General features: G+C 40.4%; 1 protein-coding gene across 4 annotated transcripts in view; it reads left to right on the top strand.

The window, feature by feature from the left end:
* PTPRG (protein tyrosine phosphatase receptor type G) overlaps positions 1-12,975 on the top strand; it is a 680,787-nt gene that overhangs the window by 395,681 nt on the left and 272,131 nt on the right. For all 4 annotated transcript variants that reach the window (XM_014868697.3, XM_070493516.1, XM_014868696.3 and 1 more), the window contains exon 4: positions 5,990-6,138. In XM_014868697.3, the coding sequence (XP_014724183.2) occupies positions 5,990-6,138 (149 nt within the window). The remainder of the gene's footprint in view (positions 1-5,989; positions 6,139-12,975) is intronic.

Raw genomic sequence — 12,975 nt, 5'->3', positions numbered from 1 at the left:
CCCAGCCACTGCGTTCAGGTGATAGAAACTAGTTTCTGGGTAGACAGAAGCTTTATTTACCAATTATGTATAGGAAAACTAGTGCTATATCACATGGACAGACTTGTAAATTTTGAATTCTGAGGGTCATTTCTGAAGCTCATCTTTTTTAGGGCATAGAACCCTCTGCTAGACTCTCATCTGTCATATCTTATCTGGTTAAAGGGGCAACTAATCTACTTTGCTCATCTCGCACAGTGTAGCAGTGAGTTCACTGAAACCCAGGATAATCCCATAATTTGACATCTCTTGGGGATCTAAGGTTCCTCCAGTTCCACATGTCCACTGTCTCTTTCCTAGATGACTTCAGTAACATCCTAACTTTTGTTTGTTTCTTTTTTTCTTTCTTTTCTTTTTTTGAGGAAGATTAGCCCTGAGCTAACTGCTGTCAACCGTCGTCTATTTTTCTGAGGAAGACTGGCCCTAAGCTAACATCCGTGCCCATCTTCCTCTACTTTATATGTGGAACGCCTACCATGGCATGGCTTTCCAAGCAGAGCCATGTCTGCACCCGGGATCCGAACTGGCAAACCCTAGGCCACCAAAGTGGAACATGCGCACTTAACCGCTGTGCCACTGGGCTGGCCGCTATTTCTTTTTTTTTATTAAATATTGGCACCTGAGCTAACATCTGTTGCCAATCTCCTCTTTTTTTTAATCTAATTTAATCTTTTCTTCTTTTCCCCAAAGCCCCCCAGTACATAGCTGTATATTCTACTTGTAGGTCCTTCTGGTTGTGGTATGTGGGACACCGCCTCAGCGTGGCCTGATGAGTGGTGCCATGTCCGCTCCCGGGATCCAAAGCTGCGAAACCCGGGGCAGCTGAGGCAGAATGTGTGAACTTAACCACTCAGCCACAGGGTCATTCAGCCCCTGACTTTTGTTTCTACCAAGCAGTGTTGCTTTCTTCCCAGGCCTTCTCCAGTTATTAGCCAGAATGATCTTCTTTTTCCCTAATCTGATCATATCTGTCTGTCTTGCCCTCTTTCTTTCTTCTTTTCTCTATCTCAACCATATTGAGTTGTTTTTTCTTTCCTCAACCATTTCTCTTGGGGATAAAGACAGACTGCTCCCTGTCCCTGCCTTGTTCTCTAGCCTCTATGTTACACCCTGCTCTCTGGGTGCCAGTCACCCTGGCTTCCTCCCACTTATTCCCGTTACCTCAGGGCCTTTGCACAGCTTCTTTTCCCTTGATGTGCTCCCCTCCTGTCAGCACTTTCCCAAGGTAGCTCCTTTAACTCTCATCTCAGGTGATCCCCTTCAGTCCTTGATCCCCTCTCCCCTTCTTTTCTTTGGGGTTAGATGCTTGCTTGTTACCCTTTGTCCCACTTGTAAGGGTCTTCTCTTGTCATTTTAGTTTCTGTGGACTGTCTCTCCCACTTACCATATGCTCCATGAGGGCAGGAGCTGTGTCTGTCTTACTTACCTTTACTTCTTTTGCAATTACTTGGTGAATATTTGAAAAGAGAAATGCCAGTGCCTTCGTGGAAGTAAGTAGAAAGCTGGAATTAGAGTTCACATGTCTTGACTTTCAGACCAGAGTATTTTCCTTTTCACCAGGGGCCCCAAAGCATCCCCTGATGGACACTGATATTGTGGGTGGTCTAGGGTCCCATCATTAAGATCCAATACTGGTAGTCTTTTCCATCTTATAGTGTTGAAAATGGCCAGGGCGAGGGCAGAGGATGGGGGGTTGGACGTAAGAGAGTAAGTAGCTAGTTTTCTCTCCCATCCGTTTTTATTTTACTTTTGGCACCTTCTTCTGTTTACTCAGATTTTGATATGAACATTTGTTTAGCCCAGCATTCTGTAGACATGTTGAGTTTAATTTATAAACAGTTGGTGGATGTCCTACAAAGAATACGGTGAATGCCAGGTGCTTGGTCTGTTCTTCAAGCTCAGGAAAAATCTAATTTCTTATTTGTCGTGTGACTTGTACCTCTCCCTGCCCATTTTTATATTATGGGGAGCCCTGGACATGGGAGGGATCTGAGAGCTGTGGCTCCTCTCCCTAGGATGATAAGCTTTATAAATAACACTTGTATAATGCCATCTTTATGCTATAATGTCCTGTATGGATTGCTATCCTGAGCAGTCTTCATATGTCAACCCTTGTGATCTCATGACAAACCTGTGAAGTTGTTGTTTTATTCCAGTTTTACAGGATAAGAACTGAGGCACCTAGGAGTGCAATAGCTTTCTCATAACTGGACAGGGCAGACTAGGATTCAAATTCATTCTCACTGGCTTTAGAATCTGGCTCCATATGTGTGCCCATGCTCAAAGTTTTACTTCCTATATCAGGAGGGCGTAGACCCCAAAGTCCATGGGTGGCTACTGCTATGGACTTTGGTCTCCAGGTTAAGAAACCCTGAATTTGAAGTCCCCAGCTCCTTCCAGTCCCTCCGGCATTCTGCTTTGATTTCATCACAATCCATGTTAGCAGTTTAACAACCAGAGGGCCTAGTTCTAGCAAGTCCACTCCCATTGGTTCTAGAAAGGTCACTGCCACGCACCTTTCCTGCCTCCCCCTCATCTCCCATCATTCTCCAGTCTTTAGCTGTTGCTTGCTGTTTTCCCAACTGTCACCTTATCCGGATTCAGCTCTTACGGCTATTGTTTTAAAAGTTAAATTAAAGTTTATTTATTTATTATTATTATTATATTATTTACTTACTATTTTCCTTTCTATTGACTCACATTATCTTAAATAAATGAATTCATTTTAAAAGAAAACTTTTTATCAACATCATAATGGGAAAACCAGTGCTATTTGACATCAATAGATTTATGTAAAAAAAAAAATGTCTTTACTCTATGAAAATAAGTCAAAGTTACTAAAGCTATTACATTCTAGCCTAATACTTCCTTTTGGATGAAAGGGGGAAATGAATGAGTCATCAGGGTACTCAGGAAGGCATATTAACACAAATTGAGATTTTATTTTCCTTGATCTGACCAAAGGATAGAAATAATCAAGAAAAGGAAATAATGTTTTTCTCTGTGTTTAGTGAACTCAGAGCATCTACTTAACACTTAAGATCTCCTCCCAAGTGTGTGAGCCACACCTACCTTTGCTGTTGTCCCTGCCCAGTACACTTTTTATTTTGTGGGAAAGACAGTATTACTCTAAAATGGAACTCTCTCTAAAAACGGAGTGTTATACCTGTGTGGTTGCCCTTCTGTGCTGCGCATGAGCTCTGTCCATGCCCCTAGAAATGAATTGACAGTAACTGCCATTGAATGTGTGCATGCTGGATTTCTGACACTGTTAAGTGCCTTTAGTATGTGATTTCCTTCAGTCGTCAAATCAGCCTTGCCAGGTGGGCACTGCCATTTGAACGGTGGTAGAAACTAAGGCACACAGAAGTCAGGTAACTTGCCCAAGGTCACACTACTGTTAAGTGGCAGCCTGGGATTCCAACCCAGGTCTGTCCATCTCCTGAGCTATGGCTCTTAATACATTCTGTGCTCTACAGTAAGTACCTTTGGTACATTTTATTTTGAAACAGAGCCGTGCTATCAGTGGTCATCAGAAAATTGTTACTTGATAGCTAGGGAGTTCTCTCTTCCCAGTCTTATATGTAAACAAAAATATAAGCCACTTTTGGAAGTGGGTTATGTGCATGTGGCATGCTGTGTGCTCTAGTGAGAAATACTGTAACATGAAAAATGAGATTAATGTTTCGGATTGTACAGTTCCCTAATTATGCTTTTAATTATTCATATAAAACAAGTAAAATGACCCCTGACAGAGACATAAATGATTTAGGTAAAATCAAATATTTATAGGATGCTGCTGAGTCTCTGGGTATCTTGTAACAGATGCATTCAAACTGCTTTGAGTTTGTCCTTTGGATGCAAAATGTTATGTATAGAATTTGTAATAGGCTGAGAGTAATCAACAGTATTTAACACACTACTGAGCTGATTCGTTAAGTATTTTGGCTTTGGAACTGAAGGTATATGATTGGTTTAATACAGTAGTTTATCTTCTAAAATATCGTGTTGTGTTTTAGGCATCACCAAATGACCTCACCCCTCTGCTTGTTTCTACATTTTTTTTTTTTTAAAGATTTTATTTTTTTCCTTTTTCTCCCCAAAGCACCCTGGTACATAGTTGCACATTCTTCGTTGTGGGTCCCTCTAGTTGTGGCATGTGGGGCGCTGCCTCAGCGTGGCTTGATGAGCAGTGCCATGTCGCGCCCAGGATCCGAACCAACGAAACACTGGGCTGCCTGCAGCGGAGCGCGCGAACCCAACCACTCGGCCACGGGGCCAGTCCCTTGTTTCTACATTTTTTAATGGTTGAAAAAAAATCAAAAGGAGAATAGTATTCTATGACATGTGAAAATTATGTCTAAATTGCAGTGTGGATAAACAAAGTTTTATCAGAACCTAGCCTCATCCATTCATTTTCATATTGTATTTAGCTGCTTTTGTGCTGCAAAAACTAGGTTGAGTAGTTACAACAGGGACCATAGGCCCACAAAGCCTTAAATATTTACTGTCTTGCCTTTTATAGAAAAAGTTCGCCAATCCTCGTTCTAAAACACATAGTAAAGGGGGAACAATGCTGTAGCATGTTTAATCAGCATAAGAAATACTTGCTTTTACTTCATTTTATCCCTTAATTCACTGTCCCACTAATTGAACGTTTACTGTATATTTTTCAGAAGTTGGAGAAAAACTGCCTTTTGAATGCAATAAAAAGGGATTTATATGAGCGGGGTTCCTTCACTTGCTTTTAATGCTTCCTTTATATACAGAAATGCTGAAACTAATTGCATTGTTTTAGAAATGGGTCATTTGTCTAGTCCCTATCTTTTATGGAGACCTAATTTTCACGCAGGATTTCTCTCTAAAGCTCGAACTGAGATTTCTCTAGGAAGAGGAGACAATGAGGATAAAAGAGGTTTTCCTTGGCTTAAACAAGCTTGGCTGTACATCACAAACCATTCAGTATATTCGTTGGCATCTTATACATATTTAGCAGCCAATAGGTACTTTTCGAATGAATGAATGAAAATTCACTTTAGAAAACAAAGAAAAGAGGGCGGAAGAAATATCCCTTATAAAATAAAATCTGTTTTTTACATTCCTTTTGGAAAAATAGTTTTTCTGCTAGAATAGGTCCAAGCTGTTAGTTCTCAATTTCTCTTTTTCATGTTTCAAGGAGGAGGGATGTGTTTTTGAAAATTAGGGTTTGTATTGATTGAGGTTCCCTCTGTTGTAGACATTCTTATGTGTTTTTTCACATGGGCTAAGTGGAATTTTCTTATACTTGGAATTAAAAGAAGTAAAGTAAATCTAGTTATCTGTGCTTATTTGAGTGACTTAATGAGTAGAATTTCACTGCACTTTCCTGGACACTGTTATCAAATATGGTGACTACAATACCCAATCCTGGCTGGCTTCCCAGTGTTGTTGCCTTAATATTGGAAGAACCTGAAAATTTTATTTCCTAGTGTCTTGCCTAAGTTTTCTGATCAAAGAGACATGCCTCCCACATCTGGCTTATCATATATATATTTCCCATCTCATTCCAGACTTTGGATCTTGGGACAGCCCCAGGAATCAGTGCTTCAGAAAGAAAAATCTCAGTCTCTAAATAATTTTGGTCATCAGACAGATTTAGGAGACCCTGATTCAGAATGATTTGCTCTGTCGTTGTCTCCGTTTTTTTCTTTTCATCTGTGAAATGGATAAGAAATTCTGAGACCATTCCTTGGGAATTTTCGTGATTCAGAGTCAACTGGTACTTGAGAGCATTCTACAGCTAGAATGTGCTAATTTATTCAGGCCAGTGTTTTTGACTTGTTTTTTTAACAGGTACATGAGGAAATAATTCACATGATGTAATCATGAACTTTCTTAAAAGCAACAGAAGAAATCCTTCAAGTTTTGTTTTGAAACTCACTATGTTTCCCTTCCCTTCCATTTTATACAGTTGCCATCCTTCTAAAAGATGACTATTTTGTCAGCGGTGCTGGCCTGCCTGGCAGATTCAAAGCCGAGAAGGTGGAATTTCACTGGGGCCATAGCAATGGCTCTGCGGGCTCTGAACACAGCATCAACGGCAGGCGGTTTCCTGTTGAGGTGAGAGAAACTCGAGATGTCAAAGTGTAGCTGTGCTTTGGGTCTTTCCATTAAATGAGATGTTTTGTTTTTTCCCCTAGTTGTTTTCCAAATCAAACTTGTACCTTACCTATCTCTGTCTCTGGAAATTTTTCATAGATAGCATGACAGGTGGATATCCATCCTCAAGTTTCTCATCTTTGTTTAACTTGAGAAGTCACAGACATGGGGGTTTGAGTAGAGTTATCCCTGGTCAATGATTTTCAACCATTTGTTTCGTCTGACAGTTTCTTGTCACTGTCTGTTTCTGAAACTCTGCTTTCTAAAGGTGAAAGGTATGAAGTTTGGATGACTTCGTTTTCACCCTTTAGAAAGGAGAAAAGTTAACTGATAAATGAAGAGGAGTCTCAGAACCTTCTCTCAGAGGGAAGCTGAAGGTTGGTTTGCTCCTGCCTGCTGTTGAGAACGAGGCTGTGGCCGTTGGTGGGATGACTTGCTGTTAACTTTACTGAGATCAATGGGGACATTTTCATCCCCTGTGTCACTTTTCTCAAAGATCTGTGCTGCTGGACAGAAGAAAGGTCTGGGTGCAGTAGGCCATGTGTATCTTTTGGTCAAGGAGGGAAGGAGAGAGCAAGTCTCTAAACTCCTTTATTCATGTTGGATGTGGACAGCATATTTCTTCCATTGCTAACCTTATTTTTCCCTTTAAGCATGATCAGGATGTGAATATACTTTTATTAGGACAAACATGTTTGATGGTTGATTGGTTGCCCACGTGGTAAGCCTTACAAGTTTGTGGAAGAACTGAGTGGGTGTGCGTTCAAGCCTGTGGCTGGACTCAAACATGGAATGACTTTGGATAATTGTCTCATTGTTAGCCTGTTTGAATCAAAAGAGTCAAATGGCTAAAGAAAGTTTTCAGCTTATAGTGTTTTATAACTTCTGTTAAGTTATGATGTGCTTTGATAATATGGTGAATACTCCAGTCTCTGGTGAGACTCCCTCCATAGAGAAAATACGCATATGTGTCTACACACAGATTTATATATAATATATAGGGTTTCATCACTCACCCTAGCTCCTCAAGCCCATTCATGGACCCGACCCTCTAGGCATGCTTGAAGCTTAGGTGAAGAATCCCTACAAGATGAGAAAACCCAGTCATATTTCTTTGTTTGTAGATGCTTATATTCTCATATAGATTTGTATCTCATCCATGATTTCTAGAGAAACCAGGGATAACTACTCTGAGAAATTGCTTCGTATTTTTCTTGTTTAGCTGACAAATTCTCAGTACCCAAATTCTTCCTGAATTAGGATTCTCCTATCTGTGGGACTTCCTGTCTTAGTCACGCTAATTATATATCTCATGAATAGGGGTTCTACGTAATGGGCTCTCATCCTCCCTTTAAATTGAATGAATCATTCTTAGAAGTCTTAACTTTATTTGTACTTTTATTTGTCCTTTGTAAAAGCAAAATTACATCTTATTTTTAACTTTGGGGCTTCCTTTCTGTTCTTGCTGCTCTGGTCCCTTTGGCGGTGTGAATTGAAGGGATAGTTTGTGTCCAGGTAACTTTGCTCTGAAGCCTCTCTATCTTAGAATTGGGTTGCCATTTGTTCAGTTAATGTTGTTCCAGACGCATGACCTGTGCTTGAAAGTTTGAAAACTTAATTTGGCGGCTGCCTTGGAAAAGAAGATCTCTGGAGGTAGGAACTGTAAACTTCTCTCTCTTTCTCAATCACATCCTCTGATACCAAGATGGACCTGTCTCATCCTCCTATTTGACTTGGGAAAAATGCATTGACTAGATGCATATGCTTTTGAAAACTTATCACTTTAAATGAATATTTCAGTTTTCTTTTACTCAAAGAATGCCATTAAATTCAGAAGGTAATAAGAAACGTCAGCTACAATGCACAGACTTATTGTTTGACCAAGTTGTTTGAATTTATTCCTTTTAAGTAGTGTCAGATGGTAAGGCTGCCTCTATTAATTGGGTTCTTCATCTAAGCCCATCTGGTTCATAGCTTGTTTCTTTTAAAATGTGATAAACATGTTAAATTACTTAGTAGATCTATATGGAGGAACTTGAATATCAGAGATCAAAAGAAATGAGATCAAATTTAACTTTAAAATATGCACAAAATTTGCTCACTTTTGCCCAAAACGTGTCTGTAATGTTTTATGTAGTACTTTATGTTGAATTGCCTTATTTGAGCTCTTTATCAACACCAGCTCTCCCTGAGATTTTTATACTGTCTGAACCTCTCAGACTTACTTTATTTCTTTCCACATAACTACATTGTTTTCTGAGAAATTAATTTATCATATAGTAATTTATCAGCATTAGGGCCATTATTTTTTGTCTTGTGTACACTGTGTATGAGAGTCAGAGAAGAGTCATTGTTGAAGATTGCACTGGGATTGGTAGAGGATTGTATTGGTTCTCACCTAGAGGCAACGTCCCCCCAACAGGGGACATTAGGCATTCTCTAGGGAAATTTTGGGTTGTCATTATTGTGGGCCGTGGTATGCTACTAGAATCTTGTGGGTAGAGGCCAGAGATGCTGCTAAACATCCCAATTCATAGGAAATCCCCCATGACAAAGAATTATCCGTCCCAAAATGTCACTGTTCTGAGAATCCGGAGTCATGAAAGCAATGTATTTAGTGGACTTCAACCTTGCTTTACTGGTGTGGTATCATTTTAAGTATATTTGAATAATGAGGACTCTTTGCTCGTGAAGCTGTTCCATCCTCTTGTGGTTTTTAGAGAGAAAACGTACCTTGCCTTATGGGCAAGAGCACAGCCGGTCCTGGTTCCTTTAGATTCCATTTGAGACAGAGTCATGACCTTGGGTATCTCAACAGCTGCCTTACTGCTCCAGCTCTGCAGGTTGAATTTTAAGCATATGTCCCACAAGAATCTGGATCTGCTCCCTGAGGGTAAATTGCAACAAACCCAACTTTGTAGGTTTTGCTGCTTCCCAGGAATTCTTTGAGGTCATCTACGACAACTTTGTACACATCCAGAAATTAGACCTGTCCGCATTTTCCAGGCTGGAATCCTGAACTCAGTCTTGTTGTTCCTACATTTAAAAACATGCAGTCTAATAGAAAAATAAATGTCCTTGGAAAAGCAAAACAAAAGCCCTTCAGTAGCTAGCATTCTTTACAGCTCAGTTAAAGTTAGAAAAGAAAGTTAGAGTCAGATTACCATGCCATGCCTAGGAGACCAGACTCAATTTGGATCCTCAGATGCCCTCACCTCCTATTATTCAGCTTTATTCCTTGCCTAGCAGCAGATTTTTCTTGAGTGCCTTCTTTTGTGTAGGCGTTGGGTTACAACTATGAACCAAAAAGACACTGTCTCTTCTCAAGATATTTACATTCTAATGGTGACCCAGAAATTGAACAAGCAGTCACATAAATAGCTGCGTAATATCAGTTGTGATATAGTTTCTGAAGAAGAGGGACATTTTTGTTGTTGTTGTTGATTTTTTTTTTTTTTGAGGAAGATTAGCCCTGAGCTAACATCTGCTGCCATTCCTCCTCTTTTTGCTGAGGAAGACAGGCCCTGAGCTAACATCCATGCCCATCTTCCTCTACTTTATACATGGGACACCTGCTACAGCATGGCTTGATATGCGGTGTGTAGGTCCATACCCAGGATCTGAACCCCTGGACCCTGGGCCGCCAAAGTGGAATGTGCAAACTTAACTACTGCGCCACCGGCCTGGCCCTGAAGAGGGACATCTTGTCATGACATGGAAGACCTCTGTGGAGACAGATATTTATTAAGATGGAAGAGTTGAATTGAAGCCTGCCTGTAGAAGAGGGATATGCAAAGGCCCTGAGGCAGATGATACTTAATAAGTTTAAGGAATAAAGAGAGATCTGTGGTAGTTTTGGTAGGCAGGATAATGGCCCTCCCCAAAATGTTCACTCACTAATCCCTGAAACCTGTAAATATATATATTACTTTACATGGCAAAAGGGACTTTGCAGATTTGATTAAGTATCTTTAAAGTCAAAAGGTTCAGAATATTCCAGTGATTAAAACAGTGTTGTCAGAGTATCATGTTCCAGTACTTCCATGGCTACTGTATTTTGTGTTATCTGTCCCACCACATTTGTCTCTGGCAACTTCTACCTTATCCTAAATTTCCTCCCCATCCCACACTCATTCCCTCTTCTATGATTGGTAATTTGAATAAAGGTTCATGTAACACTAATAGGAATTGAATCATGCAGCGTTTCCACTAATAACTGAAGTTGGAGTTAATGCAAAGAGAAATCTCTAGATGAAACCTCTGAGAACTCCATTAAAGTGGAGGTTCATTGCATGCGTGTTGTCTGAGATAATTAAAACCTTGTTTATTACAAGAGATCGCAGGAGTTGTTGATTCAGACTTATTGGTGCTTTATGAGTTGAAGTCTTCAATAAGCTTAAATGATCCAAACTGACTGTGTGTGCCCTTTCCAGTGAAACTCACAGCTGGTTCATTTCAGCTCTGTTTAGAACATCTTAGCAAGTGAATAGAAGCAAAGACGTTTTTCCTAAGACGTACCATGTACATATTACCATATGGTACAGGTCTCCAGTCCCTTAGCTGAAACCCTTGAGGCCAGATGTTTTAAAATTCAGAATCTCTTTTAGAAAGGTATTATGGTGCATATGCCATATATATTACAGAGGGCACGCCGTAGGGTCTGAGACTGTATGCCTTGAGTGCATTAATATTTGCAGCATGCAGATGAATATTCACATTAATTGGGAAATACCAGTATCCTAAATAGCTTCACATCTCTTTGCATCAGGTTTTACCACTGAATTAGATTTTGCACCAAAATCATAAATAACAACAATAACAAAACACCTTTGGTCTTGGAAGCCTTTGAGCTTTCATAATCACTGATAAAAGATTTATGGACCTGTGTTTTAAAAACTGGGTTCATAGCGTGGCACCGCTGCTTTATGTTCCAGAGAGCATGGATTAGTTCCAGCCATGATATAAGCACATTGAAACATTTGTCTGCCTGGTGGGCTGGATGTGTCCAGGTACCTCTCTCATCCTCTTCTCTTCTCTGCCGTGGTATTGTGCAACATTCTAAGTCAAAGTTAAGGTTTGTACAAGGGGTAAGAGTTGCTGGTTTTTGGCTGACCTTGTTCTGTGATTCATTCCCATTTTAGCGTTCCTTTTGGGTCTGCGGTTGTCTTCAGTATCCATGTCTTTGGATAGGTTACCTTGACCTGCCCTTGCATTTCCTCCTGTCAGCCTGGCTCCTACCTTCCTGCCTAGAGTCAGACTAATGATTTGCCTTTCATTTTGTGACATGGATCTTGGTTCTTCCAATGCTTCTGTTACATTATGGTTGAATGGTTATTTTGCATTGGACCCCTAGGTTATGTCCCAGGTAACCTGCATCCACCTTCCTTCTCTCAGATGAGCTCATGCACTTGTGACACACAGAGGCCTCACACAGTGTCACCTCTACACTCTTGCAAGCAGGGCAGGCTGCTAAACAACTCACATGTGGACCAGTCCTGCCAGAGATTGAGCTCCCACATCCATCCCTGGCTTCAGCAGCATAATATTCTAGAGCATGGACTAAGTGTTTGGTTCAGCTAGCACTTCTTTGTGTATCCCTTCTTTTCTGCAAAAATAAATTTAGACCTATGAAATGTCTTCTTGAAGATTTCTTTTATACATCCAAAGGCTTTGAGGAGTCGTCCATTGAAGAAATTGTTTATCCTTGTTTAACTCAGCATTTTCCCAAACTTATATGACCACTGTCCCGCTCCTTTTTCAGTGTTAGTTAACAATATCACTCTTTTGGAAATGGGGTTTATAACTTTCTACTCTCCTCCTTTGGTCCATATTCCTCTCTAAGAAATGGAGTCCTGTTCAAATAAATGTTTTCAGAGGACGCCAATGATGATTTGGATTTTAATTATTTTGAAAATTATAAAACCAACTTGGCTTGTTCACAAAACAATTGTTTAGTATCTTTGTGAACTTGATACTATCTTGCTTTGTCATTAGAGAGAACTGTGATTAAAGGGAGATTGAGACATTTTCCGTTAAAAATAGATTTCTTTGCAACATCACGCTCTTTCTTTCACCCTGCCTTGTACTTGACTTAAATTCCTGCAATTGTTACAGGTTCTCTGAAAAGTTGCTTTGTTCACAGAGAGTCCTTTGTCCGTGGAGCTCCAGACACTGCCTGTTTTCCTGGTCCTGCCCCCTCATGGGACACTAGAAGTGTTGAGGGGATTGTTTCCTGGTTATCTGCTGTGTACTATTATGTGGTGTAGCCAATCGAGTTTTCCTCTGTAGTAAGTTTCGTCAAATGGCAAGGGAATTGGTTGAAACTTAATTAATGACTTTATTGAAATAAAGATTTCATTTTAGAGCAGCGTGTGTCTTCCTTTAGTAGTGAAATATTTAATTTCCATCTGGCTGATCTTTTATGGGTATGTCCTGTGTTAATTAAGAAGAACATTTGAGGAGGCCCTGGTACTTAGAGTATGCTCAGTGGAGAAGTTAATGCCTGGTTGTACGAAGCCAGAGAACAGGTTTTGTGAGGTAAAAGCAACCTCGGTCCCTGGCCTGGCAAATCTCCATGGTGCCTGACAGTCCTCATCATGCACAGTCATCCTTGGATATGAACTTGGCTCAGGGCTCTTTGATGGTGTGTCACCGACATGTAGTGAGCTGATGACTGATTGAATCATACTGACAATCACAGCCGAGCAGATGACACTCTGTGAAGAGAAAACCTGGTTCAATTGGAGATATTCTCAGTATGGAAACTTGATGACCCTAGGGTTGGGGGAAGGGAGGGCC

The sequence above is a fragment of the Equus asinus genome, chromosome 21 (genome assembly GCF_041296235.1).
Source record: "Equus asinus isolate D_3611 breed Donkey chromosome 21, EquAss-T2T_v2, whole genome shotgun sequence".
NCBI classification, from domain to species: Eukaryota; Metazoa; Chordata; class Mammalia; order Perissodactyla; family Equidae; genus Equus; species Equus asinus.
This window is presented reverse-complemented; position numbering and strand designations above follow the sequence as displayed.